The sequence below is a fragment of the Plectropomus leopardus genome, chromosome 21 (assembly GCF_026936395.1).
Source record: "Plectropomus leopardus strain MGB_pleo_1.0 chromosome 21, ASM2693639v1, whole genome shotgun sequence".
Taxonomy (NCBI): Eukaryota; Metazoa; Chordata; class Actinopteri; order Perciformes; family Serranidae; genus Plectropomus; species Plectropomus leopardus.
In genome coordinates this window covers 4,208,783-4,222,438 of record NC_142196.1, presented here as the reverse complement: position 1 = coordinate 4,222,438, position 13,656 = coordinate 4,208,783, and the positions used below count along the sequence as shown (strand labels likewise).

Here is a 13,656-nt window from a genome sequence, read left to right as displayed (position 1 = left end):
TAGTTCATTCACATCAAACAATACTGTAACTGCGGTGGTTATTTATTTATTACATGTAGGAAATGACCCTGCAAAACAAACAGTTAAAGGGAGGCAGTCTTTGACCTCTTATCCTTGGAGAACTCAGAATAACTAAATGAAATGACCACAGTCTGGACTGCGGTTTTTCTTCAGTCAAGTCTGCAGTTTGCAATGTTTTCATGTGATCTTATACGATGTGAACGCCAGAGAACAGCAAACAACACAACACAGGGTCCAGACAAACCCATCATGTTTGGCTAATGGGAATTAAATTAGATTTATTTTAACTCTATGTTCCCATGAACATGTTTAAGAGAGCAGGATGACTGGCCACTGAGGCTCACTCTAGGAAATCGATGGATGCATTAAGGAATACATCTCAGCCAGTCAGTTCAGAAAGCATGTTTGAGCAATTCCTTTCCTTGTTTATTATTGCTATTATTGTTTATTAGGCTGTCAGATTTATTCATTTTTTAAATCACAATATCACATGTTTCAATTCCATTACTTTGCATTTCAAAACATGTTTTGAAATCAGTACTTCTGTATTGCAATTCTTACCAGAGAGTCTTGATTGGGAATCAAATGACAGCAGTTCCTATATGTGTGACACTATTGTTCCCCATGACAGTAAGACATGTGACTGGTCACAACATGCCAACATGAGGACGACACTTAGACCTGAGTCTTCCACCATGTTGAAGTTAACTTCTTGGATTTAGTTTGATCTTTGGTCTTTGGTGATTGACACACACAAAATAGTGCTTTGCTGGGTTTGGCGATGTGGCTGCCCGCTGACATCAGTCTGATTAACTGCACCTGTGTGCTCAGCTCAGGTCAATTTCAAAATTGTTTAGTGAACCCAAAATGCAGAAATATTCAAATACCATAGGCAAAATCAACACATTTACACTGCATGCAAAAAAACCTGCATGTTTTTTGCCCCAAACTGCATGGGACTGGCATAAAGTGGGTATGTCTGTGAAGGGGAGACTCATGGGTACCCACGAAACCCATTTTTATTCACATATCTTACAGCTATAGTTCAAGGGTTCCCTGTGAAATGGCCATGCCGTTTTTCCTTGCCAAAATTTAGCCTAAATTTGGAGTGTTATTTATCCCCTTTCATGAGAAGCTAGCCGGACGTGGTTGGGACCATAGATCTTCTAGTTCCATATGAAACCACTGTCACCAGTCTAGCTTTAACACTCAGCCCAGTACAGACTTTTAAAGACAGGAATGTCTGCTGGGACCGTCCACGATTATTCCAAGTAAGATAATAATGTGTTATGTTTGAAATGTATGAGCACTAATGTTGTCAGCCCTAAAAATAACCCCTTTAAAATGTTTCCAGCTATAGTTACTTAAGAGCCCTCTTCAAAGAGTAAAGGCAGATTTATCATAATAATAAAGATTGATATTAATCAGTCATGGAAAATGACTGGCATCATTCTTGTACAGAGGTTAAAAGTACCTGAGGTTCTTCTCCACCTCCCTGCTCTCGTTCCGGTCGCCCTGGTTCAGAAGTCTCAGGATGCTCTTCTCGAAAGACTCAGTACACTGATCCTTAGGAAGCTGCAGGGGGAGAAGAGGTAAGGTAATTCAGTGTCTGCACAAGTAAATGTATCTTCATCTATTGCAATAGCTACCGTAGAAAGCTCAAGCCGAGGTCTCATGCATGTTGTCAAATGTAATATCAAATGCAGTTCAGCTTCAGTGGTCTTGAAAAAAGCTTTGCCAAAACAAACAAACAAACAAACAAACAAACAAACAAACAAACAAATAATCTGTCAGCATATCTAATCTTACTTTAACAAACTGGCCGCTAGACTTCAGCCAATAATTTCTTAATCAGAGTTAGGACATGGATTTTAAAAAATCCCTTCTACTCTGAACCTATAACTGCTAGAGTTGATGAATAAAATAAAAAAACATAAAACATATAAAACAAATATCTTGACTTGTGTGTTGCCAGATTATTAAAACAGACAGAATTTTAGAGAATAGTGCATGAAGAAAATGTACTGTACATAAATCACTGCAACGCAGACAGAGGGTTGTAGCTGAGAAACCATTTATTCAAGCCAAATCTCTGTGACTCTGTTCTTTACTGCAAAAACAATTGAAATTTCTTACACCCATCCTTTCTGTTGCCACCCTCTGTGTCTTTCTGTCTGTGTTATTTACTCTTAATAAGACACTAAAATAGCCAAATGGGCCTTTTTCACAGCCTTCATTCTGAATAGGAGAGACACAGGTGTTACCAGTGACAATAACAATGGCTCTGTTCTATTCAAGTGTCCCACTAAACCACGACAGTGTGGCAGTGAACCAGCAGCTCGAACAATTCCAAGACCCCAAAACTGAATCAGCTACATGGAATTCAGCTTCATTTAATTTTATCATGTGCACTTTTAAACTGTGGTATACCAAAATGTGTTTGATGAAAAACTTTAGCGATTTGAGTGTCTTACCAAAACCAAATAATACAGTCAGAGAGACTTAGAGACAAATTATTATTATTGAGAAATATTGCCTGTTTCTGTGCATTTGTCTGTTATAGTGTGAAATGACTGTCAAGACACAGAGGCTCCACAAGCCAAGTGCCATCTAGTTCCATGATATCTGAGACAAGGCAGGCATCTCCAACACTCGACAACTCACACCAAAACTATCTAGATTCATAAATAGCACTAAAGGTGAGATGAAAACCTTTTTTTTATTTTGGGGTGTCTGTCCCTTTAAGATGTGTGGGCTGTAAAGAGCAACAAAATAAAACTGGGTGCGGTTCATTCTGTCACATAAAACGCACACAAGATAGAAACGAAAAATCACTTTTTGGCAGTTGTAAACATGCATTTTATGGGCTGTATTTTCCCTTTAGAGGTATTCCAACGACTGGTTGAGTTGTAATCTGCCACATAAAACCTTAATCAGTGAAATCAAGTCATTTTGAGGCATAAGTAACATTTTAGTCACAAGATAGGAGCTGAGATTACTTTTTGCCAAGTTGATACTGGTTGAAGTGTCTCTTTGAAGGTATTTTAACTAGTAAAAAGGGCTGGGTGAGTTATAATCTGTTACATCAAACTGTGATGAATGAAATCAAGTCATTTTGAGGCATATATAACATTTTAGTCACAAGATAGAACCTGAAATTGTTTATTGGCAGGTGTGAAACTGCATTTTATGAGTTGAATTGTCACTTTACACAAAAGGTTGAGAATCACTGAGTTGGAAAAACCAAAACATTTTGGTCATTGCAATGCATGGTTGAAAAACAACAACAACAAAAAACAATATCAGAAGTGGTTACCTTGAGAAGGAAGTTCTCCAGTTCCAGATGGGTTTTAGTCACACTACTAGAAGAAGAGTCTGACCATTTCACCTGAAACACAGCACAGAATAATCTCCATCACCACACAGTCTACAGGAAGAAATCTGACAACAGCAAAGAGGAAATGGAACTATGCCAGCGCTTCATAGTACAATGTTGTTGTCAAAAGAAAAACACACATATACCAAAAGATTGGCTACACAATTTTGAATTAAGGGCTCTTTTTAGATATATGTTGAAAGCATGGAAGTGTGAGATAACTAACTTATAGGCCTACTATTCACATAACACCAAAATGTCTTCAAATTGAAAATGCCAACTAATCTCTGTTATAGGAAAATAAAAAAAGTAACCTCGACACAAACATCCCTTCTAACCCCCCTCTATAATCATGTAGATATGGCATAAGTTACACCCACTGAGAAACCACACTATTACACACCATCTTATTTATCTTGTATGACAAAAATACTACCTGTATGACTCAGTATGCAACAACTGCATCAGTCTTAACACCAGATGAGTCTATAAAGGCCAACACAAGTGAGATGATGCAGGCTGTATTTATAGCTCAGTTATGCTCAGTTGGGCTTTAGTTAGCATCCTGTATCTTATGGAAACTGGATTGGGTTTGCCCACGTTCATGTCGGTCAGGTATTTACTTTACTGACCATACAACCACAGCTGGTGCAATTTTGGTATTTGGAATTTGGTACAGCATCATACTAGAAAAAAACTACAGACTAAGTACCATGTAGCTCTGTTGGCAGATACTGGTGAAACAGTGTTCCCAGTAAAACGCCACATTGCTGAGATGTAGACTCTTGAAAAAAAAAATCAAAAACTTTGATTTGCAATCCCAACTTGGAAAAGATGGGTAGCACAGGCAGACATGTGGCAAAAGTGTAGTTCTTACAGTGTCTTAGAGGAGCATGGATCTTTAGGGAAACAGTCTGTGTCAGATTGGCCTGTTCCACTTAAATTAAGCTGCTGATCAGTATTGGTCCCAAAAAGCCTGACTTGAACATCCATATTGCAATAAAGACCTGCAGTTGTATAGTGCTTTTCTAGTCGTTTGACCACTCAAAGTCCTTTCACACTATGAGTCACATTCACACATATGCTCATGCATTGGTGGCTAAGGCTACCGTATGAGGTGCAACCTGCCAGGACTTTAAAGTGCGAGCAATTCACATGGAATTGTGCCTAAAAATGAATACATGCAAACTGTGAAAATAATTTTGGAGCACAGTGTGTGATTAACAGATGTGCTACTTTTTTTTTTTTAACTAAAGGGCTTTTCATTTGAAATGAAAGCGAAAGTGGTGACCTTAACTTCAGCAACTGTAACTTCATCACACAGTCACGGACAGAGGACTTTCACTTGCAACTATCGGTAACGATACAATAGCTTCAAAATAAAGCCAATTCATTTCTATTTTCGGTGAAGAGAGGAGGAGGAAGAGGAAACCGACAAGGAATATTTGCATGGTTTATCAGCTTAGCTTTGCGAGGTTTGATGGCGCTGCCGGCTAAACACTATCAAGGCTTTTTAACAACAAGGTCGACATGGCGGCTAACGTTAGTGAAGCTACTGTAACCCCCGTAATGACTTACTCTGCATCTTGAGACAAATCCCCTAGCAGTGTGAGACTTTTTATACTTACTAGAGCTGCAAGAACCAACACTATGGAGCCATTTGTGTGCATAATAGGCACAAAAGGACCACAGATAACCATTACTCTCTCCCAGTATCCTAAATTGGCTGCTAAAATCTCTAATCAACAGTATTTATACAGTGCCTTGCAAAAGTATTCACCCTCCCTTGGAAAACTTCCAGGCCAACTCTGATCTGTACTTCTCCAGAGCTTTATCCCTAAAATTTTTGGAACGATGCTGCTTGATTTGATGTGGGCCTTTCAGAAAACGTTTATATACACAAAGATTATGCAGCACTTAGATTGCACACAGGTAGGCTATTTTATGTAGGCCCATTACGCAAAATCAAATTAAAAAAACAAACATCATTAAAACTATGAGTTGCAATTGACAAAATCGGAAAAACAACAGGGGGGTGAATTCTTTTGCAAGGCACTGTATCTATAAAGTACATTGATTCTGCTACATTCTGAAATGACACAGGCATATTCAGCTCATGTGTGCAGTATAAATAGATGTGTTACTATGTGTGCGTGTCAGTGTGTGTGCATCAGAGGTTTGTTCCAGCATAAACAGATGGAGAGTGAGAACGGCTCGCTGTTGTGAGTGCTGTTGGCTCTACTGTCGGAAGCTCAGTCATGCCAACAGGACCGTCTCTCCTCACCATCTGTCTTACTGCTTTTTTGCTTTCTGTAAATGAGCACTAAATACTCCTATTTGTTACTGTGAATCCATGTTTGGAAATCATTCATTCTTAAAGGGCCACGGTTATTAGCAGTGATGAGCTGCCTCACTATGCAATTGGAGCTTGCCATTAATTTAGTTCAATGGCTAATTGCTACAGAAATACAGAAAATGTACCCCAGATTTGCCCAATAAAACTAACCCACAGTCTCCCTATTGAGTCTTAATTGGAACATGTAGAACATAAATTTTTCCTGCATGGTCAAGTGAAATTTTTCTGACATGGCACACAGGGCAGCAATCCTGTTCAAATCCAGCTCTACCTTAACAAAAAATGCCACCATGCTGGAGATAACAAAGCTTACTTCCAGGCTGCCTCTGGTATAAACAGCACCACAGGGACAAAGTGATGCCAAATATCAAGAGTAGCAGACACCTCAGAAAGCCACTTCATGCTCAAACTAGCACAAAAAGGCGGTTAGCTGATGGAAACTGATGGTTTATGATGCATTTTGATGTGACTGTGATAAAGTTGTATCGAACTGTCTGTCTGTTTGAGCACGTGTTTGTTGTAAAGAAAAACAAATCTGCTGTCTGTGCCAGACAGCCACGTTTAAAAGCCACTGATGTCAAACTCTGTGCTTCTGGCTTATCACCAATATATTACTATTGTAGTCCATTATCAAGCAAACTGTTTGCTGCATATTTCAAATGCAGAGAATTGGCCGTCTGCCAAAGCTGAAAGCACACGTGCAGGAAGGTGTTTAGCAGCAGAGTGGAGAGCAGGTGAGTGTGTATGTGTGATGATCTGTGTGAGGTCCAGCAGGTGCACCACAAAAAAACACCAGACATTACTACACTTATCAAAAATGTTTACAATCCCCCTAAAAAGTGATACGTCTGGCAGGTGTATTTCAGAATAAAGTAGTGCTGAAACTAACAATTAATTTCATTGTGAATTAATCTGCTGATTATTTTCTTGACTAATTGTTTATAGAAAGTCAAAGAAACTTGTGAAAAATGCAATAACAATTTCTCAGATTCCAAAGCAACATCATTACATTGCCTTTTTTGCCAAAATAACCCTCCAAAACCCAAAGTCTCCACATTTGAAAAGTGGAAAATTCTCACATTTAAGAAGCTGAGACCAGAAAATGCTTGATATATTTGCTAATCAACTATCAAATTATAGGTGTTTAATATCTCTTTGATCAACTAATCAATTAGCTAACTAACTGGTGCAGCTCTAGTGGAACAGAAATTGTTCTAACATAAAACTGTTTACCACAAGGTCTATGGATTATTTTGAGTAAGCTGATCATGATTTCTGGAAAGACAAATTGCTGTTGAGTTTTTCAAATGTATTTTTTTTTTTTTTTGGTGCTTTGAGTACCACAAGTCCAGTGCCATATTGTTCAATTATATTGTAGAGAAGGCAAACATATCTACGGCTGTCGGCTGATATCGCCAACACTCGTCAACTCACACAAAAACACCTAGATTGATGATTAGCACTACAGGTAAGAGGAAATAATTATTTTGGATTTTGGGATAAACCGCCCCTTTAAGATTACACAGAAAAACTGCATTATGCTAAAAGAAAAGATCCACCAGTCATGTTAACCTGAAGCAGAGCAGCGTGTGTTGTGTTGTGTTGTTACCTACCTCAAAGTTGTATTCCTTGTCTATTCTGGTCCGAGAGATGCCCCTGAGCACAATTCCCTCTATATGCACTGCTGCAACAACAGAGCCGTAATAAACAGTTATGACTCAGTCTCTCCAAGAAGTTTTGCAGAAAAAGAGTGATGAAGCTATTAGGACTTTGCAAATATCGATTTTAGAAAAACAACAGCCTAAACATTTATCTTAGTTATTATAGCACTCACTAGAAATCAATCAGTGCTTTCTTTGTATCCAGATAATTTACCACTTAAAAGTTATTAAAAAACACTCAAAATGTGAGGGGGCTGTACTTTATGTGTTGTTGTGACAACTGCCAAAATCATTATAGATGCAAGTAAGTGAAATACCAACTATTCATTCTAAGACTGCTTTGACAGTGTAATTTAAGACCGTTTCCAGTTGTACCTGCAGCTAATCAACCCTTTGAAACCTGAAGCGACTTCACTTTTCTTGTGCTGCTTTCAGACGCCGTTCACAAGTATTTAACCCTGAGAACCCTGAGAACAGTGGTGCAATTTCTTTCAAAAATGTGGAAAAAAGCCCATGAGCAACTTGGTCAGAAATGGTCCACAAATTGCAAGAACTTGGTAGATTTAGAATGGGTTTTTTTTAAAGCCAGGGAAAATATTTAGGGAAAAAAGTAGGGGAAAACTTTATTTATAATTATCATAATAATATATTTAAATTTATGTCAGAAATATTATAACTTTTAAGCACTTTTACAAGGTCATTTTCCTTGTTGAACTTTTAATTTCTGTTGGGATTTTTGTTTAGTTTTTTTACAAATTTTCAGACGATTTTCTTGTACTTTTATTTCTAGACTGTTTTTGCTCTTTTTTTTTGTAGCTCACTGCCTTTTCCCCATGTTTTTGAAAGAAATCAAACCAAATTGCTCAGGTTTCAAAGGTTATAATAATGTACAATATTTGTGCAATGTTTCCATTCACCTTCTCTTTGTGTTGCCCAGCGGTTGGAGCGGCGGCTCTGGCAGGGAGGATGAGGGGCGGTGCATTCCCCCAAACCCAGTGCTGGGGAGAGCAGGTAGTCTGCCTTCTGACCCGTCAGCTCCTGGAGACCAAAAATACACTGGGTTAGTGACTGGCTCATACTGGTTTGTTACAATTTTAACCTCTAATTACAGCATAACTTGACTGTGTTTCACAGGTTTTATATTTATCTAATAACAAAACCCAATGCCAAAATGCATCATCCCTTTGTGTTTTGTAGAATCATAACAAAGATATCATGTATCATGTATTTGACGTTTTAATAACAAAGCTTCCATTGGGTCGGTCTAATATTTAGTGCTGATGCTTGAACACAGCACAGCACACAGACATTAAGATTAAATAAACCCAAGTAAAGATTTTAATCTCTGATGAATTACAATCCACACAAACCCATTTAAATGTTGCATAGCCCAAAACGGTAAACAGCAAACTTACTATGTAACGCAAACACAAAAAGAGCTGGAGAATGCTCTTCCAGCAGAAAATGTGTGTGAATGCTGACATATGAAAACTATAACAAAGCACTGCTGAAAATGCCGAATTGTAAAATTTCCTATAAAAAGATGTTAAAACCATAATGCACTGCACCGCAATACTGAAAACCTTGTAAAACTGGCAGAGTTGGATGCTGAATTGTATTAACTAAAGGCGCTAAGGGCTGAAATACATTGCTAGAAAAGCTGGAGGCTACTGTCAAAGGTACAATACAAATCCATTAGCTGGAAAGACTGAAAGAGCAAATGCTTTGTATTTTAACATGCACAAACTGTAGAAAAGAATGATACAAGCACAAACGTCTTTACAGAGCATAATGTTTTGATGCTTGAATGGTTTCTGTCGCTGAAAGTATGCAGGAGGAGTGGCCAATTCAAAAAAAAAAAAAACACATACAGAAAAATGTTGGAATACACTAACAATGATTTGGACCAAAATATACAAATGCTGAATCAGCATTCACAGAAATATGCAAAACTGCTGAGCTACACCATCCACTGAAACAACTAAAAGGGGTGAAACAGACATAATGACACACACCAAACACTAACCATCTTCTCATTCTCCGTTCCCCTCTCCCTCTGTCTTTTCCCACATTTGACAGTCCTACAGTCCAGAGACAGTACACTATTCTAAAAACGGCATGTGTGATTTTATTAAGAGCACGGCATCTTCACCAGGCCAGGCCCTGACTCACTATGATGTCAACCTCATGGATTCATCTAAAACAGAGACAGCCCCGCAGTGTTGGACCAACTGGATGTTAAGCTGAAGGTACTTTGACTGTGGTGACAAATGATGAAAAAGTCTTTCTGTGAAACTACAGATTCTGGTTATTTATAATAAATACTAGCAATTATTTTCCAATTATTGCCTGATTGATTAAAACATCCCTACTTTAATCTGCCATGTGAACCACTATACCACCATCAGGCAGAAAGACACAAGTCAAGGTTCAATTTCAGCGGTTGACCCTGAAGGGTGAGAGATTTTTCGTGTGCTGCTGGGAGTCTGACACTTGAGAGTCTGCGGCAGAGCAGCTTTGCATTCCTAACATGACTTCAGATTAGGTAATGGATTTGGCATTTATGAGTGTGCATATATTTCACAAATGCGGAAACAGTCGACCAACATTACACCTTTGTTAAAGAATTTTCTGGAAGAAACCCTGGGCTCTCTGTGGTCAGAGGCACCATTGGCTCAGTCAGTTATTCGTCCTTACTTCAACGAAGAAGTACAGTTACTTTGTAGTTATGATTTCACCCTGTCTTTTAACAGATGGGAGGGTGGGGGGAGAGAGTGAGTTTAAGTTAAAGGTTTGGTTAGGATATCTACTTCAGATTACCCAGGCAACCCTCTCTGTTAAAAAGCCAGCTTGTTTGCTACTTTCTCTCCAAATATGCTGCTTCCCAATGCTCGTCTATAATCAATGTCTTTCTCCAAAGTGATTTATATGAGAATGAGAATTTTCTTTGGGGTGGTAACAGGTAAACACCAACAACATCACATCATTGTGTAACTAGGCTTGTATTTTAGTCAGCGTACCCTTTCAGCAATACATGCTAGCCTTAATACATGTCCTTTTGAGAAATCGCGATATTTCCAACACAAACACAGTCAGCTAGTTGAACTGTACGATTTTCACCGAGGCTTACAAACCAAAAATTTAAGGCATGAATAATCCTCGTATGTAAATAACTTCCTTCTCACACATCCTCCAATTCTCAGACAACTCTCCATTCATAATGTTTGATTTTTGTGCTTGTCAAAGGCTCTGATGGCTAAATTACAGTTTAAAGAGACAGTTTAAACCAAAATGAAAAATTGATATTTTTACTCATACCTGTAGTCTTATCTACCAATCTAGATTGTTTTGGTTGAGTTGCTGAGTGATATTAGTTGTAGAGATGTCTGCCTTCTCTCCAGTATAATGGTACTAGATGGCACTTGGCTTATGGTGCTCAAATGTGAGTGACTGAAAACTATTAGACCAAACAGAATGAACCGTTAAAGGGGTAGTTGCGATTTTTTGAAGTGGGGTCGAATGGATTACTTATCCATAGACGACATATTAAAAATAGTAGATGTCAGTCAGCACGCCCCCAGTTTGGAGAAGCAGGCTGTAATGCCACATCGAGCTTAGCAATCAACTGCTGTGGAGGGCTCAGCAACAAAACATTTTTCAGCCACCTTAAAAAGTCCCACATACAAAAAAATCTATCATTTCAAGCGTGTGCTATTTTGAGAGTATTTTCACTGCTTTACCCTAATGTCAGACAGTGAAGTCAAACAGGAAAATGAGGCTGTTATATTGCTCTCTTTAAAGCCAGACTCCACTTGAGAAAAACAGTAATTTAAAGTTGTTGAACACAGGAGCTGCAGTTTTACAGTTCCCTCAGTTAGATATTGTTATTGTGTGAGCTTAATGTTTTAAATCAGTAGTTTGGATTCACCAAAGCCACACAACTACACAAAAAAACTAGATGATCATAGTAGTAATAGACCAGCAGCTCTCATTATCAGCAATGTTAAAATGACTGTTTTTCTTATGGAGTCTGGTGGCTTTGACGAGAGCATAGAAGGACAACTAAAGCCATTAATGGTTTACCCGACAAACAGGCTATCTGACAGAAAGGTAAAGCAGTGAAAGTACTCTCAATATAGCATACACTTAAAATGAAATCGATTTTTTTTAATTTAATTGAATTTAAGTTATTTTTTGCTGACCTCCATCCACAGCAGTATATTACTTAGCTTCACAGTCCGACTGAAGCCTGCCTCTCCAAACTGGGGGTGTGCTGACCACCATCTACTGTATGTAATACGCTGGCAATGGATAATTACCCCATACAACCCAACTTAAAAAAAATGAAATATCCCTTCAAGTTTCACTCTCACCGAGCCTGATGCTCTGCTGCTCTGTCTCTGCTTTAAAATATCTGAACAGTATATATATTTCTATAGCTCTCCTATGGAATGGTCCAGCTCACAAAACAGAATAACTATCTGTGGTGGCTATTTTTGTTTTAATGATGGTAGTCTGCCACAAATAAATAAGTGTGTCAGATACCCTGGTATAACTGCGCAGAATTAAATGTGCATCTGCTGCTAGCTCACCTGGCACCGCTGACCTGGCTGAAATTACAGCTCAGCCAAAGAGGACGCCATTAATGTTTACATCTTATGGTGTCATGAGCACAAGCCTCTTCGTGAGTAGATGCACGCTTCTTTCTGGGTAATGATATGGAGGGTGAGTTTCGTTAACGGTATAAAGAAAACCGTTTTCGACATGAAACTGCTCGTAACAAGATCTGTGAATTATCTTGAGTAACTTGGTCACAATTTCTGTAAAGAGATTTTGCTGTTGAATTTTCCAAAAGTGCTGCTTGGTGCTTTCAGCATCAGAAGCTGAGTGCCATCTATATCCATTATAATGTGGAGGAGGCAGACAGCTCTATGGCCGATATCTACAACACTCTGCAACTCAAACAAAAAAATATCTAGATTAATTAAAAGCACTACAGGTACAAGGAAGAATATGTATTTCTGATGTTGGGGTGAACTGTCCCTTTAAATCAGCCATGTCCAAAGTCCAGAGTGGGGCCAATTGTGGCCCTCAGACCAATTTTTAAAAAACCCTTGGCTTGTCTTCCAAAATATACTATATGATTAACACAGTATTTGTTTATCATGCATGACCACTTTGCATTTATTTTCATTTCCCCTCACAATGGCAGGACTATTATATGCAGACATGTACCAAGTAAGAACTATGTAGGCGTAACTAATGTGTTTTCACAGACAGTAAAGAAGGGGGAAAAAAAGGTTAATTAACACCAGATATTCTCTGCAACATAGCAGACATGGCCATGGCAACAAAGCATAAACTCGACAGCAAGGGCTGCCACTTTCAGGGGCGGTGAAAAGTTGTATACTTTTGCACTCACAGATGGAACAGTTGCATTTGTCAATAGTAATTGAGTTTTTAATTATTTTTTACACATATGATGTGAGAAGTGGGCTGTATATCTGTAGTTTTTTGTTTTTTTTTACATCATCTAATCTGGCCCCCATTCTAAAGAGTTTGGACACCGCTGCTTTAAGCGATGAAATGAGAAACAGCTGTGTGAAAGCAGGCAACAGCTATAAGTCATTATTTACAGTAAAACGTAAGTAACATTACTGATTTAATTATCTGCTGCACTGTTTGCGATCCTGTGCAAACCCGCATACAACAGTGTCATGTCCCATATGGCTAAAGGCCACAAGTGATTCTGTACTTTATCAAACTCCTGCTGTAGCATTTGCAGCTCCGAGCAGCTGGCAGGCTGTGAGATAATTAGCCCATACATACAGACTGTGAGCAGCGCTTGGCATTTCATGGATGTAGTTTTAATAGGAGCGCCGCTTAGCATCCACTAAGCTTATTAATGACTTTCACTGAGCAGAGCATTTAGAAAGATAACAGCAGCCAATATAGATGCTCGACACAACCAGATAATACAGTGCACCATGAGACCAAAGCTACAGTGTCATAAAAATATCCCAAACATTTCAACATGGCACTTGTAACTGGTTGAAACCACCTGCCGAACTTTAGCCACTAGCATGTTAACCTGTTAGCTTACAGCTGCTAGCTGCCTCTGTTAGCGTTAGCTGTCCTGCTATGGACGACAGGTCATAATAGGAAAATGAAGTTTCCTGCTTAAGGACTAAGCATACTTGGCCAATATGTAATGTTAATTTGTTACACATATAAAATATTTA

The 13,656-nt window shown here is 38.6% G+C and overlaps 1 protein-coding gene across 4 annotated transcripts in view; it reads right to left on the bottom strand.

Moving 5' to 3' along the window:
• zcchc2 (zinc finger, CCHC domain containing 2) overlaps nucleotides 1-13,656 on the bottom strand; it is a 30,788-nt gene that overhangs the window by 16,006 nt on the left and 1,126 nt on the right. For 3 of the 4 annotated variants that reach the window (XR_006106982.2, XM_042510120.2, XM_042510119.2), the window contains exons 2-5: nucleotides 8,332-8,452; nucleotides 7,367-7,437; nucleotides 3,338-3,409; nucleotides 1,496-1,596 (exon numbers count right to left, since the gene is read on the bottom strand). Coding sequence is in view for 3 of the 4 variants with exons in the window: in XM_042510120.2 (XP_042366054.2) it covers nucleotides 1,496-1,596; nucleotides 3,338-3,409; nucleotides 7,367-7,437; nucleotides 8,332-8,452 (365 nt within the window). In the remaining variant the exon portion in view is untranslated. The remainder of the gene's footprint in view (nucleotides 1-1,495; nucleotides 1,597-3,337; nucleotides 3,410-7,366; nucleotides 7,438-8,331; nucleotides 8,453-13,656) is intronic. The other variant, XM_088072318.1, reaches the window with a different exon arrangement.